At 49.0% G+C, this 23,207-nt stretch overlaps 1 protein-coding gene across 3 annotated transcripts in view; it reads left to right on the top strand.

Annotated features, from left to right (window-relative positions):
- The window catches only part of sesn2 (sestrin 2), a 52,079-nt gene that overhangs the window by 14,007 nt on the left and 14,865 nt on the right, over positions 1 to 23,207 (top strand). For 2 of the 3 annotated variants that reach the window (XM_078423028.1, XM_078423029.1), the window contains exons 3-5: positions 14,360 to 14,425; positions 19,830 to 20,027; positions 21,211 to 21,393. In XM_078423028.1, coding sequence (XP_078279154.1) covers positions 14,360 to 14,425; positions 19,830 to 20,027; positions 21,211 to 21,393 — 447 coding nt within the window. Of the gene's footprint in view, positions 1 to 8,700; positions 8,856 to 14,359; positions 14,426 to 19,829; positions 20,028 to 21,210; positions 21,394 to 23,207 lie in introns of those variants that run through there. The other variant, XM_078423030.1, reaches the window with a different exon arrangement.

The raw sequence follows: 23,207 nt of genomic DNA on the forward strand, positions 1-23,207 counted from the left end.
GAGGAAAAGCTTTTTCACCCAGAGAGTTGTGAATCCGTGAAATTCTCTGCCTCAGAAGGCAGTGGAGGCCAATTCATGGCGTGTATTCAAGGGAGAGTTAGATTTAGGTCTTGGGACTAACGGAATCAAGGGATAGGGGGAGAAACCCAACCCATCTTTATTCTCCAGAGATGCTGCCTGACCCACTGAGTTACTGAGCATTTTGTGTCTATGCTGAAAGGTGTACTCGGAGGACGTTCAAGGGACCTCAGAAGATCTGGAGTGGCAGAGCTTGGGAGAGGAATTGGAAGGTGATGTGGCCCTGGGGGAATCTGGAAACCATTGTTGGAATGTTCGAAGAGCAAAGGGCCACCTCAGCTGAATGTTTCTGTCCACGAGCTCATGCATCTTCCCAAGAGGATTCTTGGGTTGATGGTCAAGAACTATGGACATTTCTTTGTGGCCCCTGATCCAAGCTGACCTTCAGAGTGGGGTGCGGCCAATTATATAAGGCACAGCAAGCTCCATGAAAGCGCGAATGTGTGGCACAGTGTTGCAACGGATATCCTCATTGAAACTCAGTGAGCGGCCTGGATGGAGTGGATGTGGAGAGGATGTTTCCACTAGTGGGAGAGTCCAGAACCAGAGTGCACAGCCTCCAAACTCTTTAGGGGGCAAAACTGATCAAGCTCCTTCCGTTTTCATAGGAATACCATGTCGTTCTTTCCCCTTTGTAAATAAATCATAAATGATTTTATTCCCAGAGGGTTTACATCTAATCTTAAAAAGTTGAAAGGAACAAAGATTTGAAAAGACGTGTCAATATTTGATACACTAAGCGCTTGTGTATAACTATACAATGTATGTCAACAAAGATAACCTTTGCAAACACTGCTCTGGAGTAATGTTAATCAGCGATGGGATACTTGAGAGAACATGATATTCCTGCTGCTGAAAGTTCCGAACTGGAAACGAGTATTTTTCTTTAATGTTTTGCGTCTGGCTAAAATTCAAAATTAGGAAATTTGAACGTATAAAATTATGAGAGGGATTGATTGCCCCCCTCCCCCTTTTGTTTTCATTTTCGCCGTGATTTAATTATATATTTGATAGCATCGATATGGAAGCCACATTCAAAAATCTTGTACTTGCACAATGACAATTAAGGATATTGTATTGTGCTGTATGGGGTGGGTGGAGATTTTGTCCTGAGATGGACAAAGATAAAGACTACAGGGCACGGCTATAAGACAATAGGTGCGAGAGTAGGCCATTCGGCCCTTCGAGCCTGTACGCTCCGCCATTCAATGTGATCATGGCTGATCATTCTCAATCAGTACCCCGTTCCTACCTTCTCCCCATACCCCCTGACTCCGCTATCCTTAAGAGCTCTATCTAGCTCTCTCTTGAATGCATTCAGAGACTTGGCCTCCACTGGCGAGAGGGGTAAAGTTTAATGGAGATGTGGGGGGCAAGTTTTTTACACACAGAGGCTGGTGGTACGTGGAAAGAGCTGGTAGAGGCAGATACGAACATGACATTTAAGTGGCGTTTGGACAGACACATAGACAGAGAGAACGTGTATAAAGGAACTGCAGATGCTGTTTTAAACCAAAGATAGACACACACAATGCTAGAGTAACTCAGCGGGACACGCAGCATCTCCGGGGAGAAGGAATGGGTGATGATTCGGATCGAGAACCATCTTCAGACTCTGAAGAAGGGTCTCTGACTCGGTGGGCCGAAGGGCCTGTTTCTGCGCTGTACCTTTACTTTAGAGGTACAGCACGAAACGTGCTGGAACCTTTGGCCCACCGAGTCCACGCCGACAAGCGATCACCCCGCACACTAGCACTATCCTCCACACACTGGAGACAATTTACAGAAGCCAATTAACCTACAAACCTGTACGACTGGAATGTGGAAGTAAGCCGGAGCGCCCGGAGAAAGTCTAAAGGTTGTGCCCTGTGAACAGTCCCATTGTGTTCATGCAGAGTGTTGTCTTTGACTGGGGAGCATTCAAAGAGAAAGCTTTTCACTGTACCTCCGTACTAGGGGTGCCAACTATCTCACTCCCAAATACGGGACAAGGTAACGTCACCGCCCCGCGCCCCACGTGACCTCACCCAGCCAGCGGCCACGTGCTCCCGCTCCACCAACGGCGGTCGCCCGGGCCGGGAGGCGGGTTGTTACGCAACCTCCGTTAGGGGAACACACTCCGTTAGCCTACACTGTCCCGGCCGACAGCGGCCCGCGGGCCTAATACGGGACAAAGGCGGTCCCGTACGGGACAAACCAATCTAGCCCAAAATACGGGATGTCCCGGCTAATACGGGACAGTTGGCAACCTTACTCAGTATACATGGCAATAATAAACTGAACATCAACACCCCACAGTAACGTCCTCTGCAGTGCGGTGTGTATTTATGCATCCATCGTAGGCTGAATACACTCTACATTTGGGATTGAACACCTTGTTCATACACACCTTCATCATAGATTTGTTTACCTGTAAATATCCAAAGGTGTTCTGTACACGGTGAGTTGTTACTGCTAGCCAGTGTGTTACTGCCGTGTTAGTATTACCAACAGGTGTGAGCTGTTTTTGATACAGACCTGCCCTGGACAAGTCAGGGGGGGGGCTGGAGATGTCTGTTTGGCCCCGAAAGATCGCTGTGCCTGACAGTACGATCGTGTCCAGTCCTCCACCTATATTTTTATGACTGATTGTAATTATGGTGAGCAATTTTGGGCCCCATATCTGAGGAAGGATGTGCTGGCTCTGGAGAGGGTCCAGAGGAGGTTTACAAGAACGATCCCAGGAATGAGTGGGTTAACCTATGATGAGCGTTTGTCAGCACTGGGCCTGTACTCGCTGGAGTTTAGAAGAATGAGGGTGGGGGGACCTCATTGAAACACAGAATAGTGAAAGGCTTGGATAGAGTGGATGTGGAGAGGATGTTTCCACTAGTGGGAGAGTCTAGGACTAGAGGTCATAGCCTCAGAATTAAAGGATGTTCTTTTAAGAAGGAGATGAGGAAAACTTTCTTTAGTCAGAGGGTGGTGAATCTGTGAAATTCTTTACTACAGATGGCTGTGGAGGCCAAGTCAGTGGATATTTTAAGAGATAAATAGATTCTTGATTAGTGCGGGTATCAGGGGTTATGGGGAGAAGGCAGGAGAATGGGGTTAGGAGGGAGAGATAGATCAGCCATCATTGAATGGCAGAGTGGGCTTGATGGGCCGAATGGCCTAATTCTGCTCCTATCACTTATGAGCCTCGTCTGTTTTTCTCCATCTCGGGATTCTAATGCTGGCAGGTCCAGCCGCCTAGCTCTCTCACAATTACCTACAAGATTGTGGCTCGAAGTCATAGAGTCACACAGCACGGAGACAGGCCACTAGGCCCAACTTGCCCATGTTGACCAACATTGATTAGTACGGGTGTCAGGGGATTGTAGGGAGAAGGCAGGAGAATAGGGTTAAGATTGAAAGATAGATCAGCCATGATTGAATGACGGACTAGACTTGATGGGCCGAATGGCCTAATTCTGCTCCTAGAAATTATGAACATTCCATCTGTAGTCCCACCTGCCCGCGTTTGGCCAATATCCCTCTAAACCTGTCCTATCCATCTACCTGTCTAAATGTTTCTTAAACTTTGTGATAGTCCCTACCTTGACTACCTCCTCTGGAAGCTCGTTCCATACGCCCACCTCCCTTTGTGTAAAAAAAAAAGTTTACCCTCGGGGTCCTATTAAATCTTTCCCCCTTGCTTTAAAACTGTGTCCTCTGGTTGTCGATTCCCTTATTTTGAGCAAGAGACTCTGTGTATTCACCCGAAGGTATTTATTTCACAAAATGCTGGAGTAACTCAGCAGGTCAGGCATCATCTCAGGAGAGAAGGAATGGGTGACGTTTCGGGTCGAGACCCTTGGGTCTCGACCCGAAACATCACCCATTCCTTCTCTCCTGAGATGCTGCCTGACCTGCTGAGTTACTCCAGCATTTTGTGAAATAAATACCTTCGATTTGTACCAGCATCTGCAGTTATTTTCTTACACTGTGTGTTCACCCAATCTATTTCTCTCATTATTTTGTACACCCGAACAAGATTACCCCTCATCCTCCTGTGCCCCATGTCCTAGCCTGCTCAGCATCTCTCTATAGCTTAGGGCCCTTGAGTCCTGGCAACACCGTCGTAAATCTTCTCTGCACCCTTTCCAGCTTGACAACATCTTTCCTACAGAATGGTGACTAGAATTGAACACAACAATACTCTAACTGTGACCTCTCCAGCACCAAAGTTGTTTTGGAAGTAGTAATAAAAACTGCAGATGCTGGTTAAAATCGAAGGTGGACACAAAAATGCTGGAGTAACTCAGCGGGTCAGTCTGAAGAAGGGTCTCGACCCGAAATGTCACCTATTCCTTCTCTCCAGAGATGCTGCCTGACCTGTTGAGTTACTCCAATCCTGTTGTTTTCACTGATTCTAAACATGGCCTTTGAAACCACAGAGAGCATTTAATACTTCTGAAGATTTGAGGATTAGGTTTATTATTGTTATGTGTACAGAGCTACAGTGAAAAGCTTTGTTTTACATGGTATCCAAACAGATGAAATATACCACACACGAACACAATCGGTTCACACCTACGTAAGTAGATGGAGCAAAGGGGAAGATACAGAGTGTAGGTGATAGTTCTCAGTATTGTAGCGCACCAGCTCCAGAGATAGAGTCCAATGTCCGCAATGGGGTAGAGGTGAATCGGACAGTACCCTAGCTTATGGAAGGGCCGTTCAGAAGCCTGATAACCGAGGGGAAGAAGCTGTTCCTGAGTGGTGGTGCGCGCTTTCGAGCTTCTGTACCTTCTGCCGGGCGGGAGCGGGGAGAAGAAGGAATGAACGGGGTGGGACAAGTCTTTGATTATGTTATACCGACCGGACTTTCCCCTGCAGATGCTGCCTGACCCATTGAGTTCATCCAGCACTTTGTGTTTTGCTTGGGATTCCATCATCTGCAGTTTCTTGTGTAACACTGCATCATGGACAGTGTGAGTCAGCACTAACATTGTTCGAACACTGATAAGGTGTTTTGCTTCATTGAGAGATTATTGTGTAACTTCTTTTGTAAGATTAGTGAGCTGGATTATTTTCCCAGGCTCGGCACAATGAGTAATTGTAACAAGATCGTCTCTGCCACTCTATAATGGCGAGCAGAATCGCCCGGCTGGTGGGCACGTTTATTTTCTGCAAGACACAAAGTGCTGGAGGAACTCAATGAGTTAGGGAGAGCCTGTGGAGCGAATAGACAGGCGATGTTTCGGGTCGGGACCCTTCTTCAGACTAATGGAGAAGGGGGGGAAGAAAGCTGGAAGAGGGGAGGGGGAAGAGTGATAGGTGGACACAGGTGAAGGTGCCGAATACTTTAGAGTTCAGACTTTAGAGATACAGCACGGAATCAGACCCTTCGGCCCACCGAGTCCGTGCCGACCAGTAATCCCTACACACTAACACTATCCTACACACACTGGGGACAGTTTACAATTTTACCGAAGCCAATTAACCTATAAACCTGTACGTCTGTGGAGTGTGGGAGGAAACCGGAGCACCCGGAGAAAACCCACGCGGTCATAGGGTGAACGTACAAACTCTGTACAGACAGCACCCGTAGTCAGGATCGAACCCGGGTCTCTGGCGCTGTGAGGCAGCAGCTCTACCCGCTGTGCCACCATTGAACAAAGGCTTGTGTAGGTTGCAGCCTTTGCTGCTTGCTCTAATCTCCCGTCTCTTCCCTGAGTTTGGTGTGCTGCCCACTCGCCATCCGCTATCTGTGTGGTTGCGAGTATCTGCAGCTCCCCCCCTGCTCCTGACCTCTCCTATCTCCACTTGTCTTCCCAGCTCCCACACCCGTGCATGCCCTTTGCAGCTGTGCAGGCCCTTGCTGCAGGCAGACCTGCTATCTGTCTCACCGGATATACACAAGTACACACTGTGCCCCGTGCTTTGTGCCAAGTTAAGTGTGCTCGAGCTATTTAGCCGAACCATAGCCTTGAATTTGGACAGTGAAACGTCACCTAAAGTGTGGATGTAAATAAAGAACTTCATCTCTATACTGCACAGAAACAGGCCCTTTGGACAAAATCATCCATGCCCCATCTAAGCGGGTCCCATTTGGATCACATCCCTCAACCTATCCTGTCCATGTCTCTTTTTTCATAGGTTCTAGGAGCAGAATTAGGCCATTCGGCCCATCGAGTCTACTCCGCCATTCAATCATGGCTGATCTATCTCTCCCTCCTAAACCCATTCTCCTGCCTTGTCCCCATAATAATAATAATAATAATACATTTTATTTGTCATATGTAGGTTGGCACAGAGTCAACGGTACAATGAAATGTATTTGACAAGGAAACCGTTCACCTCAGCAGTAATATTCCAAGGATAAATAAGATTTAAAAATGACATTAGTAAGGTAAATGACATTAGTAAGGTCCCGACACCTGTACTTAGTACAAATTTGCTATTATTAATTTTAAGAATTTAAATTCTACACGTTTTCAAAAGAATTTAAAGGCTTGCATGCAATCAGTGTAAGAAAGTGGTAAGAAGAGTCTCGACTCGAAACATCACCCATTCCATTTGACCCCCTCTGAGTTACTTCAGCTATTTGTGTCTATCTTCAGTGTATGAAACTCTTCGGTGAATTCCATGTTGCAAATCGGTGCTAAGTCGTTCCTATCGGCTTGCAAGTAGGAAAGCATTGTGCTTGTTTGAAATTTAACTCTACTTTCAAGCATTTTAAGTTTGCGTAGTTTATTCCTCAAAGCGCCTTTATCGACAATACACATTGTGTCCCAGAGATTAGGATTGTTGTGCGAACTTACTATTTTTAATTTGAGAGTAATTGTGTGACTTATTTTTCCTCAACTACCTTCTAAATGCAACGAGGGTATGAAACTGTGTGGTGAATTCTGTGTTGCGATCGGTGCTAAGTAATTCTGATCAGCCTGGAACAAAAATAAACAACGCACAAAGTCCATTGTGTCTGTAGGAAGGAACTGCAGATGCACCGAAGATAGACACAAAGTGCTGGAGTAACTCAGCGGGACAGGCAGCATCTCTGGAGAGAAGGAATGGGTGAAGAAAGGATAGATACCCTGCCTCAGACAGAAGCGGATTAAAAGCTCACAATAAGGCTGCAGGAAAGCTCAGCATTTGCATCGTAGCCTTCGAGAAATGACGACATGTGGCAATAGTGATGCTTTATTGTCACACGTACCTAGGTACGGACTCAAGAAGGGTCTCGACCTGAAACGTCACCCATCCCTTCTCTCCAGAGATGCTGCCTGTCCCGCTGAGTTACTCCAACATTTTGTGTGTCTTATCCTTTCATCGTGTGTGTCCGATGCCGGGCGGTGCCAAAGAGAAAGCGCTGAACCAGCTGGACTGTTTCTGCAACCCTTCAGGGGAGAGGGCGGGACAGAGATAGAATGTAGTGGGAGACAGTAAGACTGGTGGGAGGAAAGGGGGGGGCGATGGATAGGGAAAGCAAGGGCTATCTGACGTTAGAGAAGTCAGTGTTCATACCGCTGGGCTGTTAACTACCCAAGCTATAATTTATTTATATATTTATATATATATATATATATCTCACAAAATGCTGGAGTAACTCAGCAGGTCAGGCAGCATCTCAGGAGAGAAGGAATGGGTGGTGTTTCAGACAGTCTGACGACCCGATACGTCACCCATTCTATATATATATATATATATATATATATATAGTGTAAGAATAAGAAAATAACTGCAGATGCTGGTACAAATCGAAGGTATTTATCAAAGGTATATAATATATATATTCGATTTATTCACAAAATGCTGGAGTAACTCAGCAGGTCAGGCAGCATCTCGGGAGAGAAGGAATGGGTGACGTTTCGGGTCGAGACCCTTCTTCAGACTAATATATATGTTCGCTGGAATCGCGTCGAAACCTACTCCCCCCTCCCCGCAACCCCCACTCCCCCCAACCCCCACTCCCCCCTCCCCCCAACCCCCACTCCCCCCAACCCCCAAACCCCCCTCCCCCCAACCCCCACTCCCCCCAACCCCCAAACCCCCCTCCCCCCAACCCCCACTCCCCCCTCCCCCCAACCCCCACTCCCCCAACCCCCAACCCCCAACCCCCAAACCCCCCTCCCCCCAACCCCCACTCCCCCAAACCCCCCTCCCCCCAACCCCCACTCCCCCCAACCCCCACTCCCCCCAACCCCCACTCCCCCCAACCCCCAAACCCCCCTCCCCACCGCCCACCACCCCCCCCCCCAAAGTAAAGTTGCATCGACAAGTATTAGATATCTCTAAACTAAACTAAAGTTGTAGGTTACTTGGCTGGGTAACATGTTAAAACTGTCTGTAGTGGCTGTAGGAAAGTGTTTAAAAAAATTGTCCCTGGTGGGTATAGGACACTTTCAGTGTGGACCCTGGTGGACTCTTGGGCAGTGATGACCACAGGGTACAAGAAACAAGTACTAAGTTTGGAGCAGTGGGGGGGAGGGGGAGGGGCGAGGGAGAGGGGGAGGGGCGAGGGGAGGGGCGAGGGGGAGGGGCGAGGGGGAGAGGGGGCGGCGGCGGCGACTGGCCGCTGGGCGGCGCTGTGACGGGCCCGCGGGTTACTTAAGGACGGCGCTGCGGACGCGCGGCCAGAGCGGGCAGTCCCCGCCACTGGAGACGGGAGTTCACGCCGCTCCGTCCCCGCCACAGCCACCGCCGCCGCCATTATCATGAGGGTGTCCGTCCGCCCTCGCAGCGTTGCCGGCGAGCCCGCGCTGTCCGACTACCTCACCTGTGACTCTTGCAAGCGGGTCCGCCGCCCCCAGGTGAGTCGGCAGCCGGCCAGGTGAAGAGGCCCTGACCGTCCCCAACACCCACCTCCACCTCATCCCCCCCCTCTCCCCTCTCCTCTCTTCCCTCTCCTCTCTCTTCCCTCCTCTCTCTCCCCTCTCCTCTCTTCCCTCTCCTCTCTCTTCCCTCTCCTCTCTCTTCCCTCTCCTCTCTCTCCCCTCTCCTCTCTCTTCCCTCTCCTCTCTCTCCCCTCTCCTCTCTCTCCCCTCTCCTCTCTCTCCCCTCTCCTCTCTTCCCTCTCCTCTCTCTTCCCTCTCCTCTCTCTCCCCTCCTCTCTCTTCCCTCTCTCCTCTCTCTCTCCTCTCTCTCCCCTCCTCGCTCTTCCCTCCTCTCTCTTCCCTCCTCTCTCTCTCTCCTCTCTCTCCCCTCTCCTCTCTCTCTCTCCCCTCTCCTCTCTCTTCCCTCTCCTCTCTCTTCCCTCTCCTCTCTTCCCTCTCCTCTCTTCCCTCTCCTCTCTTCCCTCTCCTCTCTCTCTCTCCTCTCTCTCCCCTCCTCTCTCTTCCCTCCTCTCTCCCCTCTCCTCTCTCTTCTCTCCCCTCTCCTCTCTCTCCCCTCTCCTCTCTCTTCCCTCTCCTCTCTCTTCCCTCTCCTCTCTCTCCCCTCTCCTCTCTCTTCCCTCTCCTCTCTCCTCTCTCTCCCCCCTCCATCCCAGGTCAGGACAACCAACACTGGGCCTGTGCTCGCTGGAGTTCACAAGGATGGGGATGGGAGGAATTGAATTAGTGCAGTGAATGCAGCGCCAGAGACCCGGGTTCGATCCCGACTACGGGCGCTGTCTGTACGGAGTTTGTACGTTCTCCCCGTGACCTGCGTGGGTTTTCTCCGGGTGCTCCGGTTTCCTCCCACACTCCAAAGACGTGCAGGTTTGTAGGTGAATCGGCTTGGTATAATTGTAAAAATTGTCCCTAGTGTGTGTGGGATAGTGTTAGTGTGCGGGGATCGCTGGTCGGCACGGACTCGGTGGGCCGAAGGGCCTGTTTCTGTGCTGTATCTCTAATCTAAGAAACACAGAACAGTGAGCGGCCTGGACACAGTGGATGTGGAGAGGATGTTTCCACTAGTGGGAGAGTCTAGGACCAGAGGACACAGCCTCAGAATTAACGTACATTATTTTAGAAGGAGGTGTGGAGGAACCTCTTCAGTCAGGGGCTGGTGAATCTGTGGCATTCATTGCCGCTGAGGGCTGTGGAGGGTAAGTCGGTGCATGTTTTTAAGGCAGAGATGGACAAGTTTCTTGATTAGAACGGGTGTCAAGGGGAGAAGGCAGGAAAATTGGATTGGGGAGAGAGAGAGAGATCGGCCGTGTATGAATGGCGGAGTAGACTGGATGGGCCGAATGGCCGAATTCTTCTCCTATAACTGGTGAACTGATAAAGTTTGTGTCTGTGAAGTGTGGGTAAACAACTGCGGGTGCTGGTTCAAATCGAAGGTAGATACAAAATGCTGGAGTAACTCAGCGGGTCAGGCAGCATCTCTGGATAGACCTGAAGAAGGGTCTCGACCCGAAACGTCACCCATTCCTTCTCTCCAGAGATGCTGCCTGACCCGCTGAGTTACTCCAGCATTTTGTATCTACCTTAAGTTTGTGTCTGCAGTTCCCCTCTGATTTTTGCTGGAGTTGAGCTGCAGGATCTCCTCTTCCCACCCACCCGCCCCATCCATCCATCCCCGTCGTCTCTTCAATTGCCACCCCTCCCAGTGGCAGAGTACATTAGTAACGTGCAGGAAGGAACTGCAGATGCTGGTTTACAACAAAGATAGGCACAAAATGCTGGAGTAACTCAGCGGGACAGGCAGCATCTCTGGAGAGAAGGAATAGGTGACGTTTCTGGTAAAGATCCTTCTTCAGACCGTGTCTATCAGCATTTTGTGTCTGTCTTCCTGTTTTAAACAAGTTGGCTGCTCTGAAGAAGAACTTGTGCTGGGACCTTCATTTGAGGGGCTGCTACCGGTGTGATGCCTTTGCACTGATGCCCTAACCCTGATCCATGTGCATTATGAATAGATGCCCCCCCCTGTAGTTATTGGGGTGCCCCCTCTGTAATTATTGCCCCCTCCATCGTTGTGGTTTTTGGGGTGTCCTCTCCCTGTTGTCATTCACATCCTGCACAATTTGGATGCAAGGACTGTCTACGATAGTTCCCACTAGTAACTATTGGGGTGCTCTCCCCCATTATAATTATTGGGGTGCTCTCCCCCATTATAATTATTGGGGTGCTCTCCCCATTATAATTATTGGGGTGCCGCCCCCATTATAATTATTGGGGTCCCCTCCCCATTATAATTATTGGGGTGCCCCCCATTATAATTATTGGGGAGCTCTCCCCCATTATAATTATTGGGGAGCTCTCCCCCATTATAATTATTGGGGAGCCCTCCCCTCCCCATTGTAATTGTTAGGGTGCCCTTTCCCCTATTAACTATTCGGGTGCCCTCCTCCATAGTTATTATTGGGGTGCACATCCCTCCCCGTTGTAATTAATGGGGTGCTCTCCCATTAAAACTATATTGGGCTGCTCTCCTCCGTTGTAATTATTGGGGTGCCCTCCTCCCCTCTGTTGTTTATGGGGTGCCTTTCATTGTGATCACTCTCGCATGTTGATTAACGGGGTGCACCCCTGCACTAACCCCTTATAACTAGTAGGGTGCCCTCCCCAGCATGTAATTAGTGGCTGCCACCCCTCCTCATTCAATTAGTGTGCACCCCTTTTTAATGAACGCAGTGCTAGAAACCCCCCCCCCAACAATGCAGGAATGGAAGTACGTTCCATTGTCGGTTTCCCCCCCCTCCCCACGTGAAGATCGATGTTTCCGTACGCGAGCTGGGTCTGATTATCGTTGTGTTTTTTTAATGTCTAGATTTACAGCTCGGTGCTTTCCTGCCTCGCTGTGTTTACTTCCCAGCTGATTTATGGAATTTGGCAGCTCAGTGACTTCTCAAACTGCCAGTGTTTGGGTTGAGACCAGATAGAGCAGGAATTAGCCAGACGAATGTTTTTCAAATGCCCTGGAGGCTATTTGATTCTGCTTGCTTGAACCAGCTATGTTTATTGATCTTTGGCAAAGCCACTATCTCGCACTCTCTCCTTGTATCCACCAACCACTTGCCAGGACTGCCCCACCTCTACGCCATCTGTCTGAAGAAGGGTCCCTACCTGAAACGTCGTGTCCATTCCCTCCACGGATGCTGCCTGACCCTCTTGAGTTCCTCCAGCACTTGGTATTTTGCTCAGGACTCCAACATCTGCAGTTCCTTGTGCCTCCAATCTAAGCCCAAGTCGGGTGCAGTCACCAGGGATTGTATATAACCTTACCACTTGCTCCACGTCAGTCTGGCGCTTAGAATTAACTGGTTAAATTTACTCCCTGTGTAAGAAAAATTGCTTGTTCGCTGATTTGGTAAAATTGGAGTCCAGCTTTGTTATGTTGAAGAAGATACACAGAATGCTGCAGTAAGTCAGCCTGGCAGGCAACATCTCTGGAGAGAAGGAATGGGTGACGTTTCGGGTCGGATGTGGAGAGAATGTTTCCACTTCTGGGAGAGTCTAGGATTAGACGTCACAGCCTCAGAATTAAAGGGTGTTCCTTGAGGAGGGAGATGAGGAAATTCTTTAGTCAGAGGGTGATGAATCTGTGGAAGTCTTATCATATCATATCATATATATACAGCCGGAAACAGGCCTTTTCTTTGCCACAGAAGGCTGTGGAGGCCAAGTCAATGGATATTTTTAAGGCCGAGTCTGACAGATTCTTAATCAGTGCGGGTGTCAGAGGTTATGGGGAGAAGGCAGGAGAATGGGGCTAGGAGAGAGAGATGGATCAGCCATGATTGAATGGCGGAGTAGACTTGATGGGCCGAATGGCTTAATTCTGCTCTTGGGGCTTATGAACCTATGAGACGTTATGTCAAAGCTGCCATTGAATGAGCTGGCTATTCTGTCGAAGAATGTGTAGACAAGTTGGAATTGGTTTCCGGAGATCGGTGAGAAGGGCACGGCTAATGAATGATGTAATGAAGCAGATGCTGGTGCAATGACTCTACAGAGGAGTCGGGTGTGATCTGGTGAGCAATGTTTGTCATTCAGCAAGTCGGAGTTAGGATCTGAGGGGAGAGTGGTGCGGTGAACTGTACTCCTGACTTTCTGTTACATGCCAGGAAGCTGCTGGAAATGGTGAGTTGGACGGGGCTGAGATGTGTATCATGGCTGTGTTGACAGGTGGAAATAGAGGAGGGGGAGGGGGGAAGGAGAGAGGATGGTGGGGGAGAGAGAGACACATGGACACATTGCTTACAGTTTTGGTCTCCTAATCTGAGGAAAGACATTCTTGCCATAGAGGAAGTACAGAGAAGGTTCACCAGATTGATTCCTGGGATGGCAGGACTTTCATATGAAGAAAGACTGGATAGACACAGCTTGTACTCGCTGGAATTTAGAAGATTGAGGAGGGATCTTATAGAAACTTACAACATTCTTAAGGGGTTGGACAGGCTAGATGCAGGAAGATTATTCCCGATGTTGGGGAAGTCCAGAACAAGTGGTCACAGTTTAAGAATAAGGGGGAAGTCTTTTAGGACCGAAATGAGAGAGGTTTTTTTCACAGAGTGGTGAATCTGTGGAATTCTCTGCCACAGAAGGTAGTTGAGGCCAGTTCATTGGCTATATTTAAGAGGGAGTTAGATGTGGCCCTTGTGGCTAAAGGGATCAGGGGGTATGGAGAGAAGGCAGGTTCGGGATACTGAGTTGGATGATCAGCCATGATCATATTGAATGGCGGTGCAGGCTCGAAGGGCCGAATGGCCTACTCCTGCACCTATTTTCTATGTTTTCATAAAACACACACACCGCTGGAAGAAAGCAGGTCAGGCAGCATCTGTGGAGGCAATGGACAGATGAAGTTTCACGTTAGGACACTTCTCTGAAATGTCGCCTAGCCTCTCCCTCCACAGATGCTGGCTGACCCGCTGCGTTTCTCCAGCACTGTGTGTTTTGAGAAAGGGAGACCAGTTTGTTTAGTGGGACTTTGCTGCATTGTCGACTTTCTAGTTCTTTAGAGCTTCTCGTAGCTAGCACATTTTAGTTTAGTTTAGAGATACACAGCATGGAAAGGGGCCCTTCGGCCCACCGAGTCTGCTCTGCCCAGTGATCCCCACACCCATACACTGCCCTACCCACACAAGGGACAATTTTACATTTATACCAAGCCAATTAACCTACAAATTTGGAGTGTGGGAGGAAACCGACGATCTCGGAGAAAGCCCACGCAGGTCACGGGGAGAAAGTACATACTCCGTACAGACAGCACCCGTAGTCAGGGTTGAACCCGGGTCTCTGGCGCTGTGAGGCAGCAACTCTACTGTTCATAACTTGTCCCAACTTGAAACTTCATCTGTTCATTGCCTCTCTCCAAACATGTACTTGCACTGTATCTATATTGTGTTAACAGAAACAAATTATAACTACGGTTTGTTTATTTTTAGGATCAAAAAGTTAAAATACCTCACCCCATTGGTCAGGGCCCAAGTTCTTTCATTCCAGTCAAAGAGGTAAGTGAATCCAGCTGAACCAGAATCTTGCTGTTTCAGTGAAGGTCATTTGTGCAGTGAACATTTCGCCTGTTTATTCTACTTTACAATAATATTACACCAGCTTTAAAGAGTCATAAAGTCAGAGTTTGATAGATAGATAGATAGACACAGTGTGGAACCAGACCCTTCATCTCAACTTGCCCACACACACCAACATGTCCCATCTACATTCGTCCCAACTGCCTGCGTTTGGCCCATATCACCCTAAACCTGTCCTGTCCAAGTACCTGTCTAATAAAGAATCGTGAGTTTTTGTTATCTGTAAGTCTAAAAATGACCCCACTCAAAGGCTGGATGGTTAGGATAGATTATAAGACACACGGGGCAGAATTAGGTAATTCGACCCATCGAGTCTACTCTGCCATTCAATCATGGCTGATCTATTTTTCCCCCTCAACCTCATTCTCCTGCCTTCTCTTGGAAGCAACGAGTTAGTGGAGTGAATGGGTTACCAGACAAATCGGCAATGTCATAGAGTCATCTAGCACAGAAGCAACTGGGTGTGTCCATGTTGACCAACATGCCCCATCTACACCTGACTGCCTTTGGCCCACATCCATCGACACCTTTCCTATCCATGTACCTGTCTAAATATTTTTTTAATGTTATTGTACCTGCCTCAACTATGTCCTGTGGCAACCCGTGCCATATACCCACCATTCTATGTGCAGAATTAGTTTTCCTTCAGTTTTTCTGTGCAGAATTAGTTTTCCTTCAGTATCACTGTAATTCTTTATCCTCTCACCTTAAAAATGCCCTCTAGTTGTTGAGTTCTGTACCATGGGGAAAAGAAGAATGTGCATTCACCCTATCTGTTCCCCCTCATGATTTTGTACACCTCCATAAGATCACCCCTCATCCTCCTGTGCTCCAAGGAATAAAGTCCTAGACTGCTCAACCTCTCCCGAGAGCTCATGCCCTCGAGTCCTGGCAACATCTTCGTAAATCTTCTCTGCACCCTTATTACATAGAAGTTGCATCAGTAGGAGGAAATAGACTGACCAAACCAGCAGGCTGATAATTTTCTTCTTTTGGGACAGTGTGTCTCACAGCTGTTTGACCTGTTCCTGTGTTTTATTTCCTATTAATGACTGCAAATTGCATCAGGCACCTTCTACGTCAAGAAATAGATGCAGTCTGACCACAGGGCAATTCCAGCATTTATTCTCCCTCTTCCTGATTACCAGCCAGTGTAGGCTTTTGCTTAAGGCAGGCACAAAATGTTGGAGTAACTCAGCGGGTCAGGCAGCAGCTCTGGAGAGAAGGAATGGGTGATGTTTTGGGTCGAGACCCTTCTTCAGACTGAGAGTCGGGGGAGAGGGGAACGAGGGATATAAACGGTACTGAAGACAAATGAATGGAGGAAATGCAGAGAGCAACGATGATCAAGGAAATGTGGAGCCAACAATGCTCCATTGTTGGCTGTGGGATAGGTGATAATGGGTTAATGCAGACAGTGGAACTTTACTTTCTGCATATCTTCTACTCATTTGTCCTAAGTACCGTCTATATCTCTAGTTCCCCTCTCCCCTGACTCTCAATCTGAAGAAGGATCTCGACCCAAAACGTCAACTATTCCTTTTCTCCAGAGATGCTGCCTGACCTGCAGAGTTACTCCAGCATTTGGTGTCTATCTTTGGTTTAAACCAGCATCTGCAGTTCCTTCCTACACATCTTATAGGCTTTTGTTTGTTTGATTCCCTTTGCCATAGACACTTATCTAATCTTTTAAAAAATGCTGACACGGTCTTTCTACTTGTTAGCTAACTTTAGCCATGCACTCTACAACCCGCGCCTTATCTCCAGTAGTTTGCTTAGTGATTTCAGAGCCAACGTCTGCTTTAGAGTTTCAGAGCAGGTCATGATGCATTGATTTCTGTAACTTCAAGTAACTCCGGCATAGGGCGATCACGGTGGCGCAGCGGTAGAGTTGCCGCCTTACAGTGAATGCAGCGCCGGAGACCCAGGCTCGATCCCGACTACGGGTGCTGTCTGTACGGAGTTTGTGCGTTCTCCCCGTGACCTGTGTGGGTTTTCTCCGAGATCTTCGGTTTCCACCCACACTCCAAAGATGCACAAGTTTGTAGGTTAATTGGCTTGGTAAATGTAAAAATTGTCCCTAGTGGGTGTAGGATAGTGTTAGTGTGCAGAGATTGCTGGGCGGCGCGGACCCAGTGGGCCGAAAGGGCGCTGTATCTCTAAAGCGGTGCTGGCTCGAAGGGCCGAATTGTCTACTCCTGCACCTATTGTCTATTGTCATTCCCTCCCCTCCCCTCTCCCCCACCCTAGTCATCCTACCAGTTCCATCAGTTGTATCTCTCTTCCTCCCCCAGCCAACAATGGGCCACTGTGACCTCCACCCTTCCTGAGGTCATTTGTTGTCACCCCTGATTTGTTCTGGCCTTTTCTTGCCTTCATTTTGTTCCTCCCACCAACCTCTATTTTCTGTATTTTCAGTCTGAAGAAAGGTCCCGACACAAAAAGTCGTATAACCGTGTTCTCCAGAGATGCTGCCTGTCCCGCTGAGTTACTCCAGCATTTTGTGTCTATCTTTGATGTAAACCAGCATCTGCAGTTCCTTCCTGCACAACGCATGATAGTTTATTCTCTTTGACTAAACGGGTTTTACTGTAATTTCTTGCTTACATTGTGGAAACAGCCCCTTCGGGCCAACTTGCCCACACCGACCAACATGTCTAGTCCCACCTGCCATCGTTTGGCCCATATATATTCCTCTAAACCTGTCCTATCCATGTGCCTGTCTAAATATCTCTTCAACATTACGATAGTCCCTGGCTCAACTACCTCCTCTGGCAGCTTATTCTATACACCCACCACCCTTCTTGTGTAAAAGAAAAAGTTGCACCTTAGGTTCCTGTTAAAATTTTCTCTCCTCACCGTAAACCTATGTCCTCTGGTTCTCGATTTCCCCTACTCTGGGCAAGAGACTCTGTGCGTCTACTCGATCTATTCCCCACATGCTGTTGTACGCACTGGAAATGTTTCTTGGTTATTTCTTCGCTGCTCCTGTTAAACGCCCAACGAATGACAAATGCTTTCTGCTTTAGTAGATCAAAAGATCTTGCACCTTAATGTGTCTTACAGCTGGGGGAAGCAAGTAAACAATTGATCTAATCATTGCGATGAATTGCATCAGCTGCAAATCTATTGACTGATGACTCAGCAGCACTGTCTGACAGAGTTCAGGACTGACTGCTGGCAGTGAATGAAATGAGAAACTGCTTATCCCCCTCCCTCCCCCGTACCCCACCTTGTCTCGCACCCTTTTCTTCCCCCTCCCTCTCCAGCTACATTCCTAAAGAAAATTTATATTTTCTGAATGGGGGAGAATCCAGAAACCGGAGGTGCAAAGGGACTTGGGAGTGCCGGTGCAGGATTCCCAGAAAGTTAATTTGCATGTCGAGCCGTTAATGCGGAAGGCAAACGCATTTATTTAGAGAGGGCTAGAATACAAAAGCAGGGTTGTAATGCTGAGTGAGGCTCTATAAGGCGCTGGTCAAGCCACATTTGGAACACTGGGAGCAAATTTGGGCCCCATATCCGAGGATGGATGTGCTGGCTCTGGAGAGGGTCCAGAGGAGGTTTACGAGAATGATCCCAGGAATGAGTGGGTTAACATAAGATGAGTGTTTAACGGCACTGGGCCTGTACTCGTTTGGCCCACACTAGCCCTCAGAGCAACTCCATTCCCCCATCGGTATTCCATAGCTTAGTTTAGAGGGGGGGGGGCCTCATTGAAACTTAGCAAATAGTGAGCGGCCTTAGAGTGGATGTGGAGAGGATGTTTCCACTAGTGGGAGAGTCGAGCGTGCAAACTCAGAATAAATCTCAGAGGGTGCAAACTCAGAATAAAAGGATGAACCTTTAGAATGGAGATGTGGAGGAATTTCTTTAGTCAGAGGGTTGTGAATCTGCCACATAGGGCGGTGGAGGCCAAGTCATTGGAGGTATTTTTAAAGCGGAGATTGACAGATTCTTGATTAGTACGGGTGTCGGGGGTTATGGGGAGAAGGCAGGAGAATGGGGTTGAGAGGGAAAGATTGATCAGCCAATTATTGAATGACGGAGTAGTCTCGATGGGCCGAATGGCCTAATTCTGCTCCCATGACGTAGAACTTGTTGACCAACTGCAGCATCGAATGGAACAGAGATGGTGAGCTGGAATCGCTGGTGATCTCATTACCGGACAATGTTTTTATTTATCGGGCATCTGAGTGTTGGCAGGCTGTTTGCCGTGAGTGAGGACCTTGTTTACTCTGCTCACTGTAGTGGAGGCAGAGTGCCAGGGTCAGTAACACCATCCTGTGCCAACTGTGAAACTGCCAATGCACCAGCCTGGAATTTTAAATGTGCTCTCGTCGAAAATGTTTACGGCAGAGATAGATAAATTGTTGATTAGTGCGGGTGTCTGAGGTTACGGGGAGAAGGCAGGGGAATGGGGTTAGGAGGGAGAGATAGATCAGCCATGATTGAATGGCGCAGTAGACTTGATGGGCCGAATGGCCTAATTCTACTCGTATCACTTATGACGTCGCTTGCAATTTATATCATGCCGAAGAACTGTCAGCGTCAACTTGGAGACGGAACATGAAAGGCACTTCGAAGGGGCGTCACAACGAAGGGGAGTCACGGTGGCACAGCGGGTAGAGCCGCTGCCTCTCAGCGCCAGAGACCTAGGTTCGATCCTGACCTCGGGTGCTGTCTGTTTGGAGTTTGAACGTTCTCCCCGTGACCACGTGGGTTTCTTCCGGTTTCCTCCCACATCCAAAAGATGTGTGGGTGTGTAGGCTAATCAGTCTCTGTAGATTGCCCCCGAAGTGTGTCGCGAGTGGCTGAGAAAGTGGGATAAGGTAGAACCAGTGTGAACAGGTGACCGATGGTCAGCGGGGACTCAGTGGGCCACTGTGCTGCCCGAGGTTCAGCCAGCATTTTGTGTTTTGCATTTCATTCAAATAGTGTTCCCTGCAAGGTATTTAAATTATTTCTGAAGACATGGTGTTGAATATTATACCAGAGGGCATAGGGCTAAGGTAAGGGTGGAAAGATTTAATAGGAATCTGAGGGGTTAACTGTTTTACACAAGGGGTGGTGGGTGTACGGAACGAGCTGCCGGAGGAGGTAGTTGAGGCAGCGACTATCCCAACGTTTAAGAAACGTTTAGACGGGTACGTGGATAGGACAAGTTTCGAGCGGTGTGGGCCAAATGCAAGCGTGGGACTAGTGTAGATGGGGCATGTTGGTCATCATGGGCAAGTTGGGCCGAAGGGCCTGTTTCCATGCTGTCACACTCTATGGCTGTGGTTGGAATGCCTGTGTGCTTATGGCTGTGTTCTGGCGACAGGTTCTACAGGAGGGTCAGGATGACGCTGAGAGGCAGCTCTTCATTGAAGCCTTCATGTCCACTGGTCGTGTGGACAACGTCACCATGGTGATGGGCTTGCACCCACGCTACCTGGAGAGCTTCTGGAAGACTCAGTACTACCTGCTGCAGATGGACGGCCCGCTGCCCTATCACTACCGGCATTACATCGCTTTAATGGTGAGCAGCACACCGTGCACACGGGAACAGAGAGAGATACAGGTCCTCCTCAGCTACCGACAGCAACAGAGAGAGATACAGGTCCTCCTCAGCTACCGACAGCAACCGAGAGAGATACAGGTGTTCCTCAGCTACCGACAGCAACAGAGAGAGAGATACAGGTCCTCCTCAGCTTCTGGCAGGAACAGAGAGGAAGATACAGGCCCCCCTCAGCTACCAACAGCAACAGAGAGAGATACAGGCCCCCCTAAAGCTACCGACGGCAGAGCAGGACTGAGATGAGGAAAAACTTTTTCACCCAGAGAGTTGTGTATCTGTGGAATTCTCTGCCACAGAAGGCAATGGAGGCCAATTCGCGGGAAGTTTTCAAGAGAGTTAGATTTAGCTCTTGGGGCTAACGGAATCAAGGGATATGGGAAGGCAGGAACGGGGTACTGATTCTGGATGATCAGCCATGATCATATTGAATGGCGGTGCTGGCTCGAAGGGCCGAATGGGCTACTCCTACACCTATTGTCTATGTCATTATGTACAGACTACGGGAATAGTGAAATTCTTACTTAGTTCATGTTCATAAGTTCAAAGGAGCAGAATTAGGCCATTCGGCCCATCGAGTCTACTCCGCCATTCAATCGTGGCTGATCTTACAGCAGCACAACAGGCTGAAAAATCAAATACTCACAGATAATATATAATAATTCGGCACGGTACGGTAGCGCAGCGGTAGAGTTGCTGCTTTACAGCGAATGCAGCGCCGGAGACTCAGGTTCGATCCTGACTACGGGCGCTGTCTGTACGGAGTTTGTACGTTCTCCCCGTGACCTGCGTGGGTTTTCTCCGAGATCTTCGGTTTCCTCCCACACTCCAAAGACGTACAGGTATGTAGGTTAATTGGCTGGGTAAAATGTAAAAATTGTCCCTAGTGGGTGTAGGATAGTGTTAATGTACGGGGATCGCTGGGCGGCACGGACTTGGAGGGCCGAAAAGGCCTGTTTCCGGCTGTATATATATGATAATAAACAAAGAAAAAAAACAATAAACTAATCCCAGGGGTGTGTGGGTTTGCAGGTTAATTGACCTCTGTGCATTGCCGTTAATGTGGAGGAGTGGCTGTAATAGTGGGATGGAGGGCCGAGTGGCCTCTCTCTGCACGTATTGTCTATGTTTCTCCATCTGGTTACAGGCTGCTGCCCGGCACCAGTGCTCGTACCTCGTTGGCCTTCACATCAGCGAGTTCCTGCAGGTGGGGGGCAGCCCCGAGTGGCTGAACGGGTTAAACGCCGTCCCCCAGAAACTGAAGAACCTCGGCGAAATCAACAAAATCCTGGCTCACCGGCCCTGGCTGATCACCAAGGACCACATCGAGGCAAGTGTCTGCCGAGCTGTGCACAGCAGCCTCGTTAGTTTAGAGATGGGATAGGATACAGATGCTCCCCGGCTTACCATGCTTCCACTTACGATGTTTGGACGTTGTGATTGTGCAAACGGCAGTGACCCGTAGCGAGCCTCCACTCGCTTACGGCCACGTGATCGAGTGTATTAAATGCGTTTGGACGTGCGATATTTTCGGTTTCCAATGGGTTTCTCGGAACGTAGCCCCATCGTAGGTTGAGGAGCGCCCGTACGTTATTGTCACATATGACACGTCACAGTGAAATTCTTTGCTTGCGTACCCAAGGAATGCAAATAGTCGCTACGTAAAGGGCGCTGACAAAGCTACAAGGCACCCCCTTGCCGGGTGCTCCATTGTCCACTGTTCTCTCCCCCTCCCTCACCACGCTCCCCGTGAGGGAGGTGGAAGAGGTGTGGGAATAAACTGCAGGTGCTGGTTTACACTGCATTCCTTCCCCTTCCTTCTCCCCAGAGATGCTGCCTGCCCCGCTGAGTTACCCCAGCATTTTGTGTCTATCTGAAGTTTATAGATGCAGCGGGGAAACAGGCCCTTCGGCCCACTGCGACTGTGCCGTCCGGCGATTAGCCCGTACACACGAGCACTGTCCTACACCCACTAGGGACAATTTTACAACTTACCGAAGCCAGTTAACCTACAAAATGCTGGAGTAACTCAGCAGGTCAGGCAGCATCTCGGGAGAGAAGGAATGGGTGACGTTTCGGGTCGAGACCCTTCTTCAGAAGGGTCTCGACCCAAAACGTCACCCATTCTTTCTCTAACGAGATGCTGCCTGACCTGCTGAGTTACTCCAGCATTTTGTGAATAAATCGATTTGTACCAGCATCTGCAGTTATTTTCTTATACCAGTTAACCTACAAACTTGTACGTCTTTATTGGAGTGTGGGAAGAAACCAGAGCACCCGGAGAAAACCCACACGGTCACAGGGAGAATGTACAAACTCTGTACAGGCAGCACCCGTAGTCAGGATCGAACCTGGGTCTCTGGTGCTCGAAGGTATGAATATCAAAGAACAGTTATTCAGTCTTGGGCTGAATGATCACAGGAATAAGTGGGTTAACATATGTTGAGCGTTTGTCGGCACTGGGCCTGTACTCGCTGGAGTTTAGAAGAATGAGGGGAGACTTCATTGAAACTCACCAAATAGTGAAAGGCTTGGATAGAGTGGATGTGGGGAAGATGTTTCCACTAGTGGGAGAGTCTAGGACCAGAGGTCACAGCCTCAGAATTAAAGGACGTTCCTTCAGGAAGGAGATGAGGAGGAATTTCTTTAGTGAGAGGGTGGTGAATCTATGGGATTCATTGCCACAGAAGGCTGTGGAGGCCAAGTCTGTGGATATTTTTAAGGCAGGGATAGATAGATTCTTGATTAGTGCGGCTGTCAGGGGTTACAGGGAGAAGGCAGGGCGGCACGGTGGCGCAGCGGTAGAGTTGCTGCCTTACAGCGAATGCAGCGCCGGAGACTCAGGTTCGATCCTGACTACGGGCGCTGTCTGTACGGAGTTTGTACGTTCTCCCCGTGACCTGCGTGGGTTTTCTCCAAGATCTTCGGTGTCCTCCCACACTCCAAAGACGTACAGGTATGTAGGTTAATTGACTGGGTAAGTGTAAAAATTGTCCCTAGTGTGTGTAGGATAGTGTTAATGTGCGGGGATCGCTGGGCGGCGCAGACCCGGTGGGCCGAAGGGCCTGTTTCCGCGCTGTACCTCTAAATCTAAAAAAAAAAAATCTAAAGAATGGGGTTAGGAGGGAGAGATAGATCAGCCAT

The sequence above is a fragment of the Rhinoraja longicauda genome, chromosome 27, assembly GCF_053455715.1.
Source record: "Rhinoraja longicauda isolate Sanriku21f chromosome 27, sRhiLon1.1, whole genome shotgun sequence".
NCBI classification, from domain to species: domain Eukaryota; kingdom Metazoa; phylum Chordata; class Chondrichthyes; order Rajiformes; family Arhynchobatidae; genus Rhinoraja; species Rhinoraja longicauda.